The 20113-nt window shown below is 35.5% G+C and overlaps 2 protein-coding genes across 2 annotated transcripts; both read right to left on the bottom strand.

Annotated features, from left to right (window-relative positions):
- Window positions 1-297: 297 nt before the first annotated feature.
- On the bottom strand, window positions 298-2433 carry LOC108365398 (uncharacterized). Its single transcript, XM_017619406.1, has one exon. The coding sequence runs from the start codon at window positions 2301-2303 to the stop codon at window positions 972-974; it is 1332 nt and encodes a 443-aa protein (XP_017474895.1). The 5' UTR covers window positions 2304-2433; the 3' UTR covers window positions 298-971.
- A 2366-nt stretch (window positions 2434-4799) lies between these two features.
- On the bottom strand, window positions 4800-19423 carry LOC108365399 (fatty acid hydroxylase domain-containing protein 2-like). The gene is made up of 5 exons (XM_017619407.1): window positions 18606-19423; window positions 13009-13082; window positions 7510-7685; window positions 5223-5677; window positions 4800-5146 (listed from the first exon to the last, which is right to left on the bottom strand). Exons 1-5 carry the CDS (start codon window positions 19040-19042, stop codon window positions 4996-4998), a joined length of 1293 nt encoding a protein of 430 aa, XP_017474896.1. The 5' UTR covers window positions 19043-19423; the 3' UTR covers window positions 4800-4995.
- Between the last annotated feature and the right edge of the window lie 690 nt (window positions 19424-20113).

Genomic DNA, 20113 nt, shown 5'->3' with positions numbered 1-20113 from the left:
ATATATTAGCCGTCATCGATTCGCCAACAGTTAGTTAGTGGCGAAACGAACGAACTCAATGACCAAACTCGCTAGCTAACTTTGTTGTTGCCCTCAGATGCAAAATTTTTCGCTTATAGGGAATTTACATGATTCAACTTTCACAGGCGATTAGTTGAACCAAAAGCTGAACGAAAGTAGGCAGCCGACCAACTTCATTGGAAGCGATTAGTTGAAAGGCCGTTTACACCAGGCGATTGTTGCATTCAATTAAAAATCGCCTGAGAAATCGCCTCATGTAAATTCCCTATCAGCGACCGGAACTCAAACATAGCGGACATAGAAGTGGCGAATCGATAACGGTTGTTCATACTTTGCATAAATGCTTCTTTCAATTGAATTACATGGAAATGCCTTTTCAGTTTTCAAGCTTAAAAAAAAAAATGTTTTTTTTTATAATAATTGCAAGGTTTGAGTACTACACGTACATACATAAATAAAATGATTACATGAGAGTTTGCTTTGCAAAATATCCTTAGAACTTATGATTTGTATTACTATGTATATCATTGATTTTCGTAATAAAATTCAATATCCGCAATTACGAGTATGTACCATAATTCTATAGAAAAGATCTTACGAACAAAATTTGGCCACATACAAATTTTGAAATCTAGATATAATATGCTCTTAAGTGTGACATTTTTCTTTTTCACATATAAATTAAATGCATTCATTAAGTGTAAGACAATTAAAGCAATTTAAAATTTTTTCTGAAATATATAGTACACGCATCAATATGTTTAAAGTACATTGAAAATTCGTATAAACTTATAGTGAATCTCACTCTGAAAAATACTACAACTTCTTTAAATTGTTATAATTGTGCGCTACTGCATTAATTGCTGAGCAACGTCTACAGCGTTTTCAACTTCTGCCCCCGTATCATACTTCTGCACCGCATCATCGGTACATTCTTCGGTAATCAGTTGTCAATCGTTGTACATGCCATCGACCAAGAAATCCATTCGGCGATAATGTCGCGTTGACCAACAATCGCGGAAGCGACGATAAGTGGTAATTACCACTCCTATTGCCAAAGGTATTGTGAAGAGGACTGTCATAATAGGTACAATAATATCGCGGCTGCTGTGATAATTGAATCCGTTGTTTAATTCTTGTGATGGCTGCGCATCCGGTAGTACGACAGGCTCGCTTAATTCTGGCAATTTAGAGCTAGATGATTCTGGCTTTTTATTGTTAACGAATGGTTCTCCTGGCAAATGTGGAAAATCGCCTAATCCAAATGTTATGCTTGGTTTTTTGGGTTTCGGCGTGGTAGTGGTTGTTGTTGTTGGTTTTGTTTTGGTCGTTGTTGGCATTATTTTGGTCGTAGTTGTAGTGTTTGTGATTGTGCTTTTTGTAGATCTTACTTCGAGGGTATCATTACCAGTTTGCGCAACAACATCATTTTTGGCAGCTGCGGGTGCAAGTGTAGTTGTTATAGTTTTGTTTACCACGCTTGTTGGATTCAAAGATTTTGTGGAATTTATGTAAATGCCTTCATTGGTATGGTTTTGATTACCTGTAGTAATGTTGTCACTTTTAGTGGCATTATACTTAATTGAATTTGATCTATTAGATTGAAGGGTATTCATATCTACAACTATACTTGGTGCGATCTCAACTAAATTTGGACCGGTTCTATTGGAATTTATTGATAATGCCGGTGCAACAATATCTCCCTTTAAGGAGTCTTGCATTTCTGTCGGTTTTGGTACATTTTCCGTGTTTGTTATTTTGCGACTCTGCACTTTATCACCAGTTTCTTTGCCTGTAGTTCCATTTATCACATCCTGAAGTAACCTCTCGCCGACATTAGGCGTATTTGTAATTTGATACTTTATTATGGGAATATTAGAGCCATTGTTTGGCAATGATGACGTTGTACTTGCAACACTTTCGCCAGCAACCAAATTTGGATATTGCTGATGCAGCAACAATTGCAGATAACATGCGAAAAATAGCGAAATTACTTTTAATGCCATAACAGGGATCTTATCACTTTGAGCTGCATTCACGAAAGATAATGTATAAAACAAAAATAATCGCAGAAATTGATGAACAGTCGCCTCTTTAACCAGATTCCCAAAATTTTTCTTTATTTTCGTTTGTAAAAGAAGTTTATCAAAACCAATGGGTATGTTTCGCAACCAGCTGATTAAGGTTAGTGATGTCGGAAAAACATCGATACATCGAAAAATTTCCACTCGATGTCTAAATAGTATACGATGCATAGATGTTTTATTTCTTTTAATTGACATCTCTGGTATCGAAACGTCATTCCAGTTTTTCAATTGTACAAAAAGGGGGTATGAATTTGACCCAAAAATTTAAATGGATTAAAAAAGTTCCAGTAGAAACATAATTAGCTAAGTTGCAGTGATTTATTTAAAATTTTCTACAATTTTACTAATAACACATTTTCTTGTGAAATTTTATCTAAAAAATTCTATGCAAATCGATGCATCGAAAAATACCGATGTACATTTCGATGCATCGAATCAAAAAAAAACATCGATGTACTTTTCCACTGACATTACTAATTCAGCTAGCAACAATATGCAGGGTTGATTTCGAAAAGTATGTATGAGCGCTCAAATTGGAGAGTTGTAATGGCTGCGATCCCGCACATACTGCGCATCCATATATTTTTGCGATGCACCATGCTATGCAGTAAGAAAAATTCTCTCCAATTCCCTCTCAATTAAAGAAATTTGGGTTTCCTAATGCCAACTACGGAAGCGATTCCTACATAAACGCGTAATATTTTGGGTTGACATCTTTAGCATGAACTATTTAATTTTTCTCAAGATATACTAGGATTTTTATGAAACTTAAAGCGGCTTGTGCCGGGGGGTCTACTTATTAATAGTTTTTTTTTAGATATTTACTATTTAATTTTTCGTGCTTACACCTTGCAAATGCACAAATAATTTTACATTGCCTTGACACCAGAAGGCGTGACCTATCCCTCTTCTTTGGCAACACAGAAAGAAGAATTCTCCTGATTAAGGGTTATGATTATGAAAGCAAAGGAGTTTAACAGTGCCGTATTAGGAAATGCCAAGTCTTTCTCTGTTGGCCTTGACATTGCAGGGGCGCCTTCGACTTATTTTTCCTGTGTTAACTTTGACGTTTTTGTCCATTCGTAACACAAGACCAAGCAGGCGGAGCCTCTGCATCTTAAAATGTCCATATCCTGGTAAGGGTCATATAGTTTATTATCCCATCTTCTTCGAGACTCGCCGTCGCAAATGTGTTCCGCAAATTCTCTGTAGAATCTCCCAAATTTCGCAAGACTCGTCTCATTGTAATGTATGCAACAGAAACTTGATTTTGACTCTGGTCAAGAGATTTATATCTTTCCCATCAAAAGGATAACCAATAGTTCTGGACTCTCTAAGACCTCCAACTTCTGTCCAGTACTTACTGCCGAGGTCCAAGTACCAATTGCAATAGAAAATTTGGTGCCAGGTCTAAAGAAACCCGCTCGTGTTGTGCCATCCATCTTTGATCTGTCTGCGTACCAGTGTACTAAGATAATCCATTTGACCAGACATCTCGGTCTGCAATTTTGACATTGAATTTTCTTTCAAAGCAGGTTTCCTTGGCATAGCGTCGGAGAACTCGCAGATTCCCAGACCTGTTATTATGCTCACAGATATGTTTGTGTATTTTTTTTTAATAGCACTTTCAGAATTAAGCATTTGCAAGTTCCTCGAAGCTACTGCTACTTGGACCAAAATATGGAGTGCAGTCCAACCTTGAATCGACTCTAAGGCCGTGTGGAGTATGTTATTTCTTGCACTGTTCTGCAACCTAATCGTACCCGTACCACCGTACGCCTCCTATGAGCCTCATTCATGAGATCCCTGATGTGTATACCTGACGGTTACAACTTTGTTTGGCCCTAAAATTTTTCAGCCAGTTCGTTCCCGTGGACACCACAGTGTGCCCGTACCCACATAAGTTAAAGCGTATTCCAATTTTCAACGAGATTCAGCCTCAAATTACATTCCTGCACTATTTTTGAAGAGGTGTGAGCAGTTTGCAAGGCCTTTAGTGCAGATTGGCTGCCACTGCAGACGATGATTTGATGTTCACGCCACCTTTCGCGGGTTATCCTGTCTGCTACTTTAAGGGCCGGTTGCTCAAATCCTGATTGACACTAATCACCGATTAACATCGTTATCGACGTTTTCGGCTCCATGCAAATAACATGGTGTCGGTAACGTCGATAACGATGTTTAACCGGGGATTAGTGTCAACCAGGCTTTGAGCAACCGGCCCCAAGCATTGCAAAAGTTTCCGATTGAATGAGCGTGGTCATCGTACCTAAAGTAGGGAACCATCAGAAGTTAGCCTCCAGATTTCATCCGGCTCCAGTTCCATTTCCACTATTTTGCCCGTCGGTATAGAAAGTTTTTACTGAATACCCCAAAATAGTGTCTGAAAAATTTCCGACGTGCTTTCTGCCGAAAGGGACTTCAGGTAATACGTTCGACAAACTTCTGAACTACTCTCTGTGGCCAGAATGACGATCGTCGTGTCACAATCTAAAAAACGCTGTGGACACTTTGCTCTCATTGCCTCCTTTTGGATCGATAAATCCGATAAAGGAGTAAGAGCCCCTTCTGAAGTTGAATTCATGCGTCTTTGGCCAGGTCTATAAGCTATAAGTTCCACTCGTTGACTGCAATTACGTACCATTTCATTAAAAGGTTTCACTCCTTTACAATTTCTGACCCAATAAGGTATATAAATGACTATTTCAGATTATTAATATTTATCTTATTGACTTATTTAGCTACATTTATACATACATACATTCATATCACATAAATTTAAAGATTGCAACTTAAATCTATAAGTATTGCCAAATATTCATAATTTAGTAATGCATTAAAACCAAGTTGAAAAATATATCCCACTTGAATTTTATAAATAATAATTTTATTTAGTTGATGAATCCGGGAAGGCCTCACGCGGTGGCACGAAACTCAACATCATAATATGTCGCGTGTACGACTTAGTTGCTCGGAATAAAATATCAGTGCCATGTAGACGATCCAAAACACCTAGCACGCCGAAGCAATTGTTGAATCTGAAAGATTAATTTTTAATTTATAATTAAATAGCTGTTACAAAATGGCTTTGCTATTTTATTAAGTAAATCTTACTTCAAATGGTGAAAGTCATGCGCCTCTGGACTGGGAAAGAAGGGCAAATGATAACCGGAATGCGCATTGAGTGTCGATAGGATAGCTAGAGCAAACCACATCCAAGCCGTGGCAACGTGTGTGTTCATTAGAAAAACGCCCAGAAATGGAGGCAGTAAATTGCTAAAGATATGCTCAATGGGATGACAATAGATTGCCGTAACCGCTATTGGTGCTGTCCATTCGTGATGTTGCTTATGTATAAATTTATAAATATGTTTATTATGCAACAGTCGATGGGAATAGTAGAAGCCTAACTCTTCCATTAGAATGCACACGGTAAGTTCTACACAAACCCAGTGGAATGTTGGCAATTCGCGTATCGAGTTGAGGCCACGCAATGTCATTAGTTTATAGCTGAGAAAAGCGAATGGAATACCAACAAATAGCTGATTGCTTATTACGCGCCACATAACCTGATAGTGGAGAAAAAGAGACCATATTATTGTCAAGTATAGTGCCACAGAGCAGAAGGAGTTTTTTTGAGCGATATTCGATATGCATAGCCTCTATATGTTTTTTTTTGTCTAGTAGGGAATTTACATGAGGCGAGTTTACAGGCAACTTTTAGTTGAATTCAGCAGTTGACTGGTGTAAATTGCTAAGGGTTTGGTCGAGCTTCTGCTCTAAATTGAGGAGTGCTTCTTAAAGTTATCAAACGAATAGGAGGACCTTCGGTTTAACACCGTCTCCGAACGGCAGATGGTGTTTGTAAGAAGCTTTTTCCTGATTGAAATATGCTCTAACTTTGGCATTGCCCCAAGCCTAAAAGCAGACCCTTCTTCCGCGTACTCGTCAGTTTCCTTATTTTCCGAAATTCAACTATGCTTTGGGACTCAGTAAAGAGTGACGATGTGATGTCTAAAAGATTTTACGACATTCCTTAATTTATATCAAGTTAGTGCCTACCGACTTCAAGGTCTTGATCGCAGCCTGACATTTTTATAAGTAAGGCGAGTTTTGTGTGAATAAGGTCCATAATGCTTACAAACTTTGCTTAGATCGCAGCCTGAAAAATATTGCAGCAATCTGGAGGTCTGTATGTCAGATCCCATTTCTATGTCCAATTAGGATCTAAAACCTGTGAATACTGAAATTTTGTCACTGCTTGAAACGGTGTTAGATTCCCTGTCCTTTCTGTGAGATATTTCGAAGTTGCGGCTAAAGTCGATCTCCGTGAACCGATAGTAAAACCTCTCTGTTTATTAAATAATGTTTACGCCCAATTCTGTCTGGAAGAGCGGTAGCCTGTTAGACGCCCTTATTAAAATCATGGAGCGACACGTGAAGGCCAGCACAGTTTGACTGCGCCATGGAGACATCATTACACCTCCTACTGCACTATGAGGCCATTTCACGTAGAAGGAAGAGGAGTATAGGGCATACATATGTGGCCAAAAGAGGAGCATATACGCTCCCCATGCCCGAAATCTATTTTGAAATTTATTGTGTCTCTAGGGCTTCATGAGGTGTTGTGAAGAGCTGTGTGTCCAGTAGACCCACTGGTCTATATAGGTATGTACATATATAGACGCCCTAGTCTTCGTTGCAATGACTTTTTATGCTATTTCAACAACAACGCCGCAAGCTTTAGCTATTTTTCGTAAAAATAGTTTAGAATTGTTGAAAATCTATATTTTAATAATAATACCCAATTCTTTATTTTAACATTTTTTAATTCTAACAATTTTTTAGGGGTCATCCCAATGCAGTTCTTTGGCGTTTTTGGGGACCTATAAAATATGTTTCATATTAAAAAATGTTTAAATAAACGACATATAACTGTTATAGAAAGTCTCCTAAAGAGAAACAGGGCTTTCCGATCGAAAAATATTGATTATATATATCTATACCATTTTTACGAAAAAGTATTTTTTCCCATATAAAATACATGGAAAGCTTAATGGGCTTTGAGGCATTTCTAAATATATATATTTTTTTTTAACAAAAAAATGTGGGTATTCTTTGTTTCCATTTAAAAAATCTTAGGGGGTGAGAGCTTAACATTTTAAACTTTTTCCCCGCACATGTTTTTGGACTACCTTAATGAGCATACATATATAGCACAGGTATGTGCAACTTTTCGTACGGTGTGTTAATTGCAGTACAAGATCTTAGCCAAAATTTTAACTTCAAGTCGATACGGGTAATCGTTATCCTACAGTATTTCGTAAAAGTCTAAGCATATCGAAATTCGACAAAAAAATGTTCTGCAACACCCAAATATGGAATGTAAAAGTTGTGTTACCTTCATTAAACGTTCGGTTTCGACCGGCTCATTAGTGCCCGGCTGAATTTTGTATTTGCGCAGGAATGCTGGACGGTTAGTCAAATCCATGAAAATATAAATGCCACCGACTAACCAATAGACAATCATTGTGAAAATGGTACTACCGATGACCCATAGCATCATGGGATCATCACCTGAAACATATAGAATATAAATTTCTTCATAAATATTCATCACACGTGTATATTAGGGTGGCTCAAAGCGCTCAAACTTTTCCATGTATTTTGTATGGAGAAAAAACAACTTTTCGTGGAAATGGTATGGAATTCTTGAAAATCAATATTTGTTTGGTTCTCTTCAGGAGACTTCCAATAACAATATCCAATTATTTATTTAACCATTTTTTAATAATGAAGATTTTATATTTAAACCCCTTTGCATTTTTTGGCATTTTTTAGGGGTTTTGGTGGTCTTATAAAATAAAGTTACTAAGGAAAAATTGTTAAAAAAAAAATTAGGTTTTATTATTGGGAATCTTTTGCAGAGAAACAGAGTCTGCCGATCGAAAAATATTGATTTTCTTTTTCCCATACAAAATTTGAGCGCTTTGATCGACCTCTAAATATTTTTTGATTTCAAAATAAAAAAAATAGTGGTATACTTTTTTTCGATATAGAATAATCCTAGGGGGTGAGAGCATAAAAATTTCGACTTAACCTTTTTTTTTTACATGTATTTTTGGACCACCCTAGTGTATATACATATGCATGTATACTACATATCAGATCAGTTACATATGTATTACTAAAAAAAATTACAAATACCTATTATATCTAGTCATTAAATTTTTATTTTTTTTTTAACTGATATCGTCCCTTTGACTTTGAAAGTCACAAACAAAAGTCATCCCTCCAGAGAAGCTCTTTAAAACGTCGTATTGTTTTTTTTATCGACAAGCAGCGCAGACTAAAAACTTTCTCTGGTCGTCACTGTCCTATAGTGTCCATCTCTAATATAAAATCTATAGGAAGCTCAAAAAAGCTCTGCGCGCGGACATCACTGTCGCAGAAATTTTTGAATCTTCTGCAAGAGCGCTTCACTTAAGAACCAAAAGTTCCAATAGCGCATGAATGAACTTATCTCGACGCTATACTAAGAAGTCTGAGTTCCTTGTATTTACCTGAAAATCGGCCCACCAACATAATCGGCTACCCAACACAATGGCTGCGTTTCTTTATACATTCCGGATAATCCCATTTCACAGCCGGAATAAACAGAATACGTTTGAAATATACGTTAACATATCATCAGGAACGTTCTAAAGAATAATGGCCTTATTCATAAAAAATAAAGTAGGTTTAAAGAGCTTTATAAATTGACGTTTTCATACATTTTTCAATTTATAAACCTTTTATAAGGCTACTTTATTTTTTATGAATAAGGCCATAAGTAAACAAAAAAGTTTATTCTAAACGTTCAGAATGAATAAAGAAATTCAGCCAATGAGTCTTGTGAAATTTATACGTAATTATTATTGAAAGCTATTAGAAAACCAAAGGTTAAATGCTCAGTAGCACCCCATAAGTACTTTGAAAATTCCTTAATATAGCAAAATGTCCGCAAAAAATCTTAAAATTATGTTAAACTATTCCTAAGTTCATGACACAACCCTTAAATATCATAGCATCTACATTAGGCAAGGTCGGTGTGAAAGCTTTCTTCGGAAAGATTGTGCGGCCATAAAAATGGCCATGTCTTATCGCTTGAAGAACATATTGACATGAGTTTTTTAATTCCCTAATCCTAAAGGGACGTGCGAATATTTCTCAAGATTACCTTTTCAACAAAATATCATATCTGAAAATCGGGTCAAAAATGAAACACTTTTGACTATTGGGTTCCAGACAGTATGGGCGTTGAAAGAAATGAAATATTGGATGAGATTGTCAAAATCGTTGTTTTCTTGAAAAATGAACATACAAACAATAAAAACTCTTTAAAAAGATACCGAAAGAGATCGATAAGAATGTTCCACAGATCTGCTTAAGATTCGATCTACTTCTGGCACGGGTAGCCAGCGAGATTAACCTAACTCATCTCTTGTTAACCTATCCCTTCAAACGTAGGGGGACATTGCCAAATTTTTCTTTTGTATAGGGCTACACCCGGCCTAATGAACTTACAGTCTGTACTATGTAATACACACAGTGTACTACTATCATCGCTTGTTATATAAGCTTGCATTTTATTTATAAATACATATTTTACACATCTTAATTGAATCCGACAAGTGATGTACTATTTCGCAGACAAATAATAATAAAAAAATAACAACAAATAGTATTTACAGACGAGAATTTGTAATGTGAAAATAAGCAAATTAGTAGTGGGAAGGCGGTTAACGGGGCTCGCTGTAAATTTAATGAATAAACCAACGCGATTTGCCTCTTTCAATCTCAAATGTACAAACACTTGTTGACTGTGCAAAGTCAATGAATTGCGGTAGAAATTGTCTAAAATATACGCAAAAATACAAAAGAAAGTATATACATATGTACATTAGACTGCATCACCAAAAAAAAGTTCCGGGTTTTCCGCCGGGATTACAAAATTTATTATATCTTAAGATGTCCACCAAAATATTTCGGAAAAATATTAACATTTACGTGAGCAGGGCCGATTTGAAAATACCCCCAAAAATGGAGTTTTTTTTTATGAATAAAAATAGTTTCTTAAAGAACTTTTTGAAAAAAGTCCCCTCAGATGACAAAACAGGTTAAAAAATCTGCATAAAAATATTTAAAAATCTTTTCAACGGAATCGTAATAATGGTATTTTTGATGCTGTTTTTTTTTACTTTTTTCTAAGATTGATTAACGAAAAACTTGAATAACTGGACCAAAACTATTCTGATATAGCCTTATGGGATCTCAGTAGAAAGGTATTTTCCCACTATTTTTATTTCTGTCGAAAAGTCATTCGTGTCCCAATTTTTTTTTTTCAAATACAAACACATCTTAATTCAACTTTGAATTATGTTCGTTCACCGTACCTTTCTCTTTCATCCTTTGAATGAGTTTATTAGCAAAGAAATACAAAAGGTGAGAAAATACCTTTCCAATGATAACTCACAAGTCTACACCGGAAGAGTTTAGGTTCAGTTATTCAAGTTTTTCTTACACCAATCTTTGAAAAAAGTTAAAAAATAGCATCAAAAATCTAATTACTACGATTCCGTTGAAAATTTTTTTTAATTTTTTTTAAATATTTTTATGCAAATTTTTTAAGCTTAAACCATTTAGTCATTTGAGGGGATTTAAAAACAAAAATCCTTAAGAAACTATTTTTATTCATAAAAAATCCATTTTGGAGGTATTTTCAAATCGGTCCAGCTCACGTAAATTTTAATATTTTGTTCCGAAATATTTTGGTGGAAGCATTAAAATATAATAGCTTTTTAAAATTCCAATGGAAACACAGTACCGATTTTTTTATTGTATGGGGAGTGATGCAGTCTAATGTACATATGTACGTAAAAGTATGTAGGTATGTATATGAACATATCGCTCATTTAATAAGGGACTGCCATAGCTAAAAAAAACTATTTTTGAGTTAATGATGCAGAATTACTAGCTACATATTCATCCTTATTGCCAATTCCATGTGAATAAATCTTTCCCATAATTTAACACGCAAAATAAAAACAAGCAAATTGAAAACTTTTAACGCGTCTCCTGAAAAATACCGTATTTCTTTGAGTTGTGACTGTCTTTCAGTAAATAAGAAATATGTAATTTAAGTAAAAACTATTAACAACACGCAGGGTTGCACGAAAAAAACTTGAATGGCTTAATCTTGGCTGGCGACCAACTTAGTTGAAAGCGATTAGCTGAAAGGCCGTTGAAACTAAAGTAGAATGCAAAGTTGAACAATGCAAACGCCTTTTTATGGCGAATATTTTTATATTTTTTTATATTTTGATATTTTTAGCCACTCAATTTTTTTTCGTGCGTGAGGTGAACGCAAACGTTGAACGCAAAATCGCCTCATGCGAACAACGTATTACGAATGATACAACGAATACACAGAAGCGCGAATTCCACTTCAACAGGTGTGTGTATTCATGTACTTAAATGCAGTTTACAAGTTAAGCCTCACGAATTTTGATAACCTTTAACCATTATTTGAGCTAGCTAGTGACTTTATTTGCTCAAACTATGTACCAATGAGTTTAACGCTATGTAGTTCTATGTTTACATACTCGTATTGAACTAGATTAAGACAATAGTTTTGCTAAGTACGTACATGTATGTATTGATAGAAATAATGATAAGGATAAACAGATTTTGATAAGTTTACACATTTTTTTTTTATAAAGTTTATTTTATAAGAAAACCCATAGATATACATAAATCCAAGTTACAAATCGTGCAAAATATTTTGAAGCACGCACCACTAACCACTCGGTTCTGTATAAGCTAATGAATGTCCAATTAAGATTAATCCACCACTACTCTCTTTAGAGATTAGTCGCACAGTATTTTTTTTTTAGGGACAGGCAATACAGTAGGTGAATACGATCGATTCCTACTACCAGTTTTAATATTTATCATTTAATCTTTAATTATAGAATAAAACCGCCAAGATAACATGGCTTACATTAAACAAACAATTGCGGATCTAAGGGCTATCAGTATAGACAAATACGGTAATAAACAAGATCATCATGGTATGCATATAAGTAGTCGTCATAAACCACCTCATCGTTTGATGTCTAACACTAATCACTTGATTGTAAATCAAAAATCGTTATGTGAGGCGTTTATTTTGAAAGTGGCATAAGTCATCTCATGCCGTATGACTTCAGTGATCGATCATTTTAACCGTTTTTGAACGCGTCTGTTATTCGTGCAATTTTATCAGCCAAAGGTAACCAGTTTTGCCTATTAGTTTAAGCACAAAAGGTGGAAATGACTTATGCCACACTTTCAAAATAAAGGAAATTAAAAGTAATAAATAGCAACGTGGGGTTTTGTTTCATACATCCACCACGCTTTACCTAAATGGTACTATTTATACCTGATAGCCCCACTCCGCGAGGATTTTGGTTCCCCTCATCAGTGGGTTAAAGTTTATACTTTATTTTACAAATTCAATTGTCTTACAGGTATTTTTTTTTTTTTTTTCAAATTGACTTCAAACATATGTATGCAGTTTTAGACTTCGTAGACCTTCAGGGCGTAAATTAGGATATATTGTACATATCGACTTCAAAATTTTATAACTCTGGTCTTCAGAGGTCTGTAGCTAAATTCAGCGAGCGATTTATAAAAATGTAAACCATCAACTCCTCTCATTGCAGCTCTTTTTGACACAGTTGGAGTACAGTTTGATTGGCGCCCTACACTGGCTGTTTCACAGAGTAATTCTACGTACCTTGCACTTTACATACATATTACATACATATATTCATGCTATTAAATACTATTATCACTTTCTTTTCTCTATTCTACTTACCTGTTTTATCGATAAATTTATCCCATTGCGCCTGCCAGAAATCGCCCGATGCACCCCAGAAGCTTTGCAAATGCCTGAGTAGAAACATATCCACATAGTAGAATTTTTCCATTTTCAGTGAAAGCAAAAATAATGGTAGAAATGGTAGAAAATTAACAATAAAAAAATAAATAAGAAAACACCAACAAAAAGATATATCGTATGTATCTATGCCAAGGCTTCCAGTTTAAAACTGAGTTAAGCTGAACTTGAAACGAAAGTCAGAACTACGATGCGCCAGAATTGTAAATATGTGTTTGTATCTACAAGTACGTATGTATGTACATATGTACACATGTAATTGCCAAGGTGGGGAAATGGAAACCCGCAAATCAAAAAAAAAGAAAGCAACACACTAGAACTAATTGAAGAATGAATGTTTGGAGAACCGAAATTCTGGACAGCTATGGCAAGAATGTCAGTTGGTTGGTGGGTGCCTTTGTTGTGCTAATTTGTATGCAAGTAGGAATTTATGAACACAATTTGACTCGGTGAGATGTGTAGCGATCTCAGCGTTTGCACTATAACGAAATTTAATTCAAAACAAAGCGATCGAGAGATTCTACTCTCACCAAATTGCAATTACACACACGGGCACTCGAAAAATGCAGATGTAAGAGAGAGAAAGAGAGAGAGAGAGAGTGGGTATTGGAACTTGCTTTTGTTGGTAGATGTCTATCGACATGGAAGCTACTCATTTGTACATATGTATGTAAATACGTACCCTGTAGGGAAAGCATGATTTAGTGAAACAAGCAGTGTTGCCACAGACAAATTTTTTCCCTACCGAAACTTCCTAACAAAATCCACCAAAACCTACCAAACATTTTTTTAAGTTTTTTAAATTTTTGTTCAATGTCAAGTTTATTAAAAATGTAGATAAATTAACATTTAGTAAAACTAAGACACAGCTAGTACAATAAAAACAAATTAACTGCGTCTAACAATTAATTTTACTGTGCAGACTTATGCGACCTAAGAACATCTATTGTAGTCCGTCCTTAACTTGTAGTGTGCTGTCAATTAGCCAGTAAGAGTTCCAAGTACAAGGAGTATTCGGAGTTCCTCCTGGGAGGAGTTTTGAATCTCTTTGGTTGTCGTATTATCTCTTCCTTCCGCCAGTGGGCAGCAGTCTGAGATTATTCTTAGCTCCTAAGTAATTCTGCAATGTATTTTTTCGCATTTCGGTTCCACGCTTTGCGAGACAGTCAGACCTTTCGTTGGCTTCAAACCCTTCATGTTGCGGAATCCACGTCAGCGTTACTCTATAGCGGGCTCGCAGGTGCTCCAAGACGCCACAAGCCTTGATGTAGTTTTAAAAGAGTCTAAGGCCTTTAACACTGCCTGACTATCCGACACAATATATTTTCTGGCCCCCTTTCACAAACACAGACTTCGATTGTAAAGACATGCCCCTGGAATCTGGCTGGGTACGAGCCAATTGGCCGACTTTTCTGGAATCTTGGTCCAAGAACGCAATAACACGTTTTTACTTACGAATCGGGTATACATATACACATGTTTGCCGTCGACGTTATACGAACGCACCGGTTAAATATTCGTGTAAACAAGGTTGCTAAAATGTATGGGGATACATATTTTCTATTTTTCGCAAACAACTATTACTCATTGTCACGAAACCTACCAAAATCCAATCTAGCCTACCAACCTACCAAATGGAAAAAAAAACATACCAGTTTTGGTAGGAAAAGCGCATGTGTGACCACACTGGAAACAATGAACTTTTTTATAAAGAAGCTCACTTTAGCCGCTTGTAGAAAAAATTTCCGGGACTCATACAGACATCAACTCCATGCAGAAAATCTTCAGACGCAGTATCTTTTACATTTAACTAACTCCATTTTTGTAGTCACTACCTATGTTTTTAGGTAGCAGAATAATATTCTTGCTAAGGCATAAAGACAACAGCAGATTTTCCGGTAGGGTGTGTACGGTACCATAATCATAATATAAAGGCCCTATCTAACATTTTGGTTTCTTTACGGAGTGATGAAAAAACTACATATGTAGAAATACCAGTCCTTTTGCTGCGAATTTCTTTTAAATGTTTTTTTTTTTATATTTAAGAGTGCAAATCGTTGTGTGCTCTAGTAGTTATTTTTAAAATGCTATAGGTTTTTAGTGAGTAATCGGCAGACATTTGTACAATGTTAGATTTGAAAAGAAATTGAGTTAGGGCCTTTCTACATTAAGGTAAAGATATGTATATCTATGTACATACGTATTGTAGTTGTCAAACATAGGCGTGAATGTTTACATGATAAAGTCATAAAATCATTTGTGAACTAGTTTTTCTTAGTTTATTTGAATTTTTCCCCTAAGACCAAACACCAAATTATAAAGGGTGTAAAAACCCTTAAAACCATTTACTATTTTACGCTGCATGTTACAAAAGCAGAGGGCGCGCGACTGGCTGTTAGGTGCTAGTTAGAGCAAATTGTAAACAAAATTGGCGGAATGTAAAAAGTAAACAATCGGTCAAGTGCATGAATAATATCTTTGTTTATACATTTGTACATACATACATGTATCTATAGATGTCTATCTATATGCATTGTATATGTGTTCATATTCTTAGATATTCTTTGTTCAGAGTACATAGCTATCTACATCCATATGCAAAGAAAGCCGGACGTGCATGTATGCATGTACATTAGGGTGGTCCAAAATAAGTAAAGTCGGAATTTTAATGCTCTCACCCCCTATGATTGTTCTATATCGAAAAAAAGTATACCCCTATTTCTTTATTTTGAAATCAAAAAATATTTAGAGGTCGCTCAAAGCGCCCAAAGTTTTCCATGTGTTTTATATGGGAAAGACCAACTTTTCGTAGAAATGGTGTGGAATTCTTGAAAATCATATTTTTCGATCGGAAAAATTTTTCAATGCTAAAGATTTTTTATTTATCTTCCCATTGCTTTTTCTGGCATTTTCTAGCGGTTTTGGCGGACATATAAAATATAGTTACTATGAAAAAATGGTTAAAAAAATAATTAGGTATTATCGTTGGGAATCTCCTGAAGAGAAAAAGAGGTTTCCGGTGCAAAAATATTGATTTTCAAGAATTCTATACCAATTCTACGAAAAGTTGTTTTTTCTCCATATAAAATACATGGGAAACTTTGAGCACTTTGAGCGACCACTAAATATTTTTTGATTTCAAAATAAAAAAGAGGGGTATAATTTTTTCGGTATAGAACAATCTTAGGGGTGAGAGTATAAAAATTCCGACTTTACTTTTTTTTTTTTTACATGCATTTTTGAACCACCCTAATGTACATAGGTATATACTTTTTATATGTGTTAAGAAAAGAAAACCGTCACAAAGAAATATCGATAAAAAACTACGCTGTAAAATTACCGAGGTGTATGTATGTATATATATACATATATATGTACAAATGCAGTGCCAGCCACTTGAATAAGGCCCCATTTTGTTCTCAGTATTGACAGTTTTCCTTTTGTTCATTTAAAATTCATTAATTTTTTTATAAAAATACCGTATCACATAAAATTTAATCAAAATCAAGTTTCTAAAATATTGCGCTGTGTAAATCGGATTTGTATGATTTTTGTTATATTTAGAATGTGTTATATTTTTCTAAAAATTAATTAATATTAAATAAAGAAAACCAAAACTGTCAATACTGAGCATCAAAAGGTGGCGTTATTGACGTGACCGGCACTTTATGTATGTATACATATGTGCACATCGCGGGTCCTCTACAATAACGACACAATTCAAAATTTAAAACATAAAAACCCTTACTACTGTTAAGTGGCTCATGTCTCTAATCCGTGTCTAATCCAGTTTCAATCCTTACTAAAGTAAATAGTAAGGATTACTAAAGTAAATCTTGGAGCAGTGAACTTCTTCACGGATGGATCGAAACTGGATGGTAGGGTTGGTGGAGGAGTCTTCTGCCGACAGCTTTCCATGAGTAGTAAATCCAGGCTTTCGAACTGCTGCAGTGTATTTCAGGCGGAAGTAGCTGATATCAAGGAGGCGGTAATAGTCCCCTGGAGCTCTGGAGTATTTGAGATTAGCCGAATTCGTAATTACATAAATAATCGGCTGGAGGCGTTTTATCGATTAAGTATTGGGTGCCTTTCAGAATGTGGTATCACAAAGGACCATCTCCTAATTGTCTATGTGAGTCCCTGACACTTGGGGCTGCCACCTAACCTAAAAAAAAATCGCTGCTGAAGCTGTAGCTATGCGAGTCGCGTCTAAGTTGGGAGAGCAGGCGATAACTACTATTTTTTCTTCGCTATTCTTTGAAACTTTGAATTTATTTCAACCGAGATGGAAGTAATAAAACTGCATTGTCGCTTTATTTTCTGACATTCGGCTGCCTTATAGTAAAATTTTAAAGGCAATTTTTCAAATAAGACAGTGTCATAATCTTTCTTCTCGCTCTAATTACTGCACCTGGTATAATTCCGTCATAGATCAGTGTATACAGTTGATAAGATTAACCCTTTCGGTGGATTTGTCGAATATATTCGACATTTCATATGATTGCTAGAAAAGATGCGAATGAGGAACTCCTCTTTCATATTTTTCGTTTTGTTTTTATTCAATTATATATATATATATATATATATATATATATATATATATATAGGGTTCTCGGAAACGGCTCTAACGATTTTGATGAAAATTTGTACACAGATAATGTTTTAGATTTTAAGGTTATATGAACAGGCACTATCTCCGAGAAGACTCGTATAAGGTTGCCACCTATTCGAAATTAGTTACAAATTAATTAAAAAAGTGGAGTGCATTTTAAAGATACCTAATTCAAAAATATTTTTAATGGGGTTGCCACTTAATTTGAATCGTATATTTATTTATTTATTTTTTGTTTAGAAAAAAGGTAAAATTTTACTATTCATGGATACCAAGAGAAGGTTCTTAAACAATGCTTTCCCTGTATACAAAATATTATCTGTTGTGTAAGGTTGCCACTTATTTTCGATTCTACACAATTCATCTAAAACATCGCAATATGGATATCAAATGAAAGGTATTGTTGAGAACTTTGGTCAGAAAATATTTTCCATCAGGGTTACCATGCTTCTAAGTAATAAAAATTTTTATTTTGTACGTACTTCTATTGAAAAATTTGAACACCTTGGTTTTCGTGATTGGGATAAAGAAAAATATTTCCGCATTCACGCGATTGGGATACGATTTGCCGAAAATTTTGTGCAAATGCCCGATCGTGTGACACTGCCTTAATGACATTACATTGAATTTTCATGAAAGAAACCACATTTCAAAATTAAAGGAAAATAAAATAAAATTAAATTTTATTTATCGAGCTCCAACCGCCAAAAAAAACGTAAGCGATTTTTTTATTATTATTTTTTTTTTAATGCAATAATAGCTCTAGGAAAATTTCTGAATCAAAAAGAAAATTTTGAAAAAAAATGTCGCTACGTTTTTTGGCCATTATGCCGCGATATTTGAAAAATCATAAACCAATTTAAACTCAAATATTTAGTACCAGTCCGTCCAAAAATTTACTCACCAAGTTAAGACGTTACGAAATACAATAAATACCGCTAAGGCACAGGTAATGATAAAGATGACACTGTGTAATGATGATAACCAACGTGGCTTTTGTGGCTCCATTGGGGGACCGTAGCCAATGGCTGATAGCGGTGATGGCGGTGGCCAATAATCGGTATCATCACCGGCAAGCAAAGCAATACTATCACCGTGAGCATCAAAATCAATATGTGCGATTTGTTTTTCTGATTTATCACTATTTGACGATACTGCACCGGAATCGTCGTTGTTCCCTCCATTACCCACAACGCCGACAGCAGCACTGCTCCCTCTGCCACTTGCAGCTGTGTGTACGGCTAGTGATTCTGTACCAACTTTTGTATTATTCATCAAATCCGTTCTGGTTGTTGTTGTTGTTGTACCGCTAATAGTTGCCGTTTTGCAGTCGGTGGCCATATTTAATTGTGTTTAATTAGGTATTTTTTTTTGGGTGAGGTATGCAGCCTCTCTCCACTATTTGTTATTTTACGCTCTGATACACTATATTCAATATCTTTCGCTGCTGAAAAGATGTTTTATATCCTTTAATTCAGTTGGATAAGATTTATTTTTCGAATCGATTATTCTAGGATTGAACGCAATTCAAAAATCGATTATATGCGCTGCAATCTTTTCGATTTTAATTTATAGCTGATGTTTGTACATATTCTGTATTTGATTTTCGCAAAGCACGGTTTTAACTTTACTATTTATTTATTAATTAATATTTATATTTATTAGGCTCTTATTAACTAAAACATATGACGATATAATTTGAAAAGCTACAACAAATATCCGTCGCGATTTATGAACAAAGGACACGAATTGCGCATATCAAACAAAACAAAAACAACAATGCCAATATCCTTTGTTTACATTTTGTTGACTTGACGACGATGGGCGATTTCAAAAGCTCCCGCGGAGTTAAGCTTTTACAGTGTCGCAGTTTGAGATTAAAGTTCAACATAAGAAAGTTTATGCAAGTGAAGTTTGAGACCACCCATGAGGGACATAACGCTGGAGGAGGCGGTCTGTCCATAAGGACTGAAGCGTTACTAGAGTGGAGTTCAGTGAGCATGCGAAGAGATGTCTTCGAGTCATGGGGTGTCTCCCCGCATGCCGGGTACTCGTTTGGTACATCTGCGTTTACTCTGCTTAGGTACGAGTTTAACCTGCTGCAGTAGCCAGAGCGTGTTGGGCTATTGGGCTTCTGACGTCCGAAAATTTTTCATCCGCCCATAGTAAATACATGGAACCAAAAGTGAAAAGTGAACCGTTCCGGGGAAAAGGATTTATCATGAGTTTCATTTTCCCCGAACCGGTTCACTTTTCACATTTGGTTTCCATGGTTTTACTATAGGCGGATGACAAATTTTCGGGTGAATTTTTTTCGGGTGTCAGAATACAGCACTCCGGGCAGCCGCGGCATGCCTTCTTATGTAGCGGAAACATCATCTCCTTAACGAGGCCCAAAAGCACCCTGTCAGG

This window comes from Rhagoletis zephyria, unplaced genomic scaffold (assembly GCF_001687245.7).
Source record: "Rhagoletis zephyria isolate East Lansing unplaced genomic scaffold, Rhagoletis_zephyria_1.1 Rzeph_scaffold_01862, whole genome shotgun sequence".
NCBI classification, from domain to species: domain Eukaryota; kingdom Metazoa; phylum Arthropoda; class Insecta; order Diptera; family Tephritidae; genus Rhagoletis; species Rhagoletis zephyria.
Note: the sequence above shows the minus strand (reverse complement) of the source record. Positions and strands in the feature narration are given on the sequence as shown.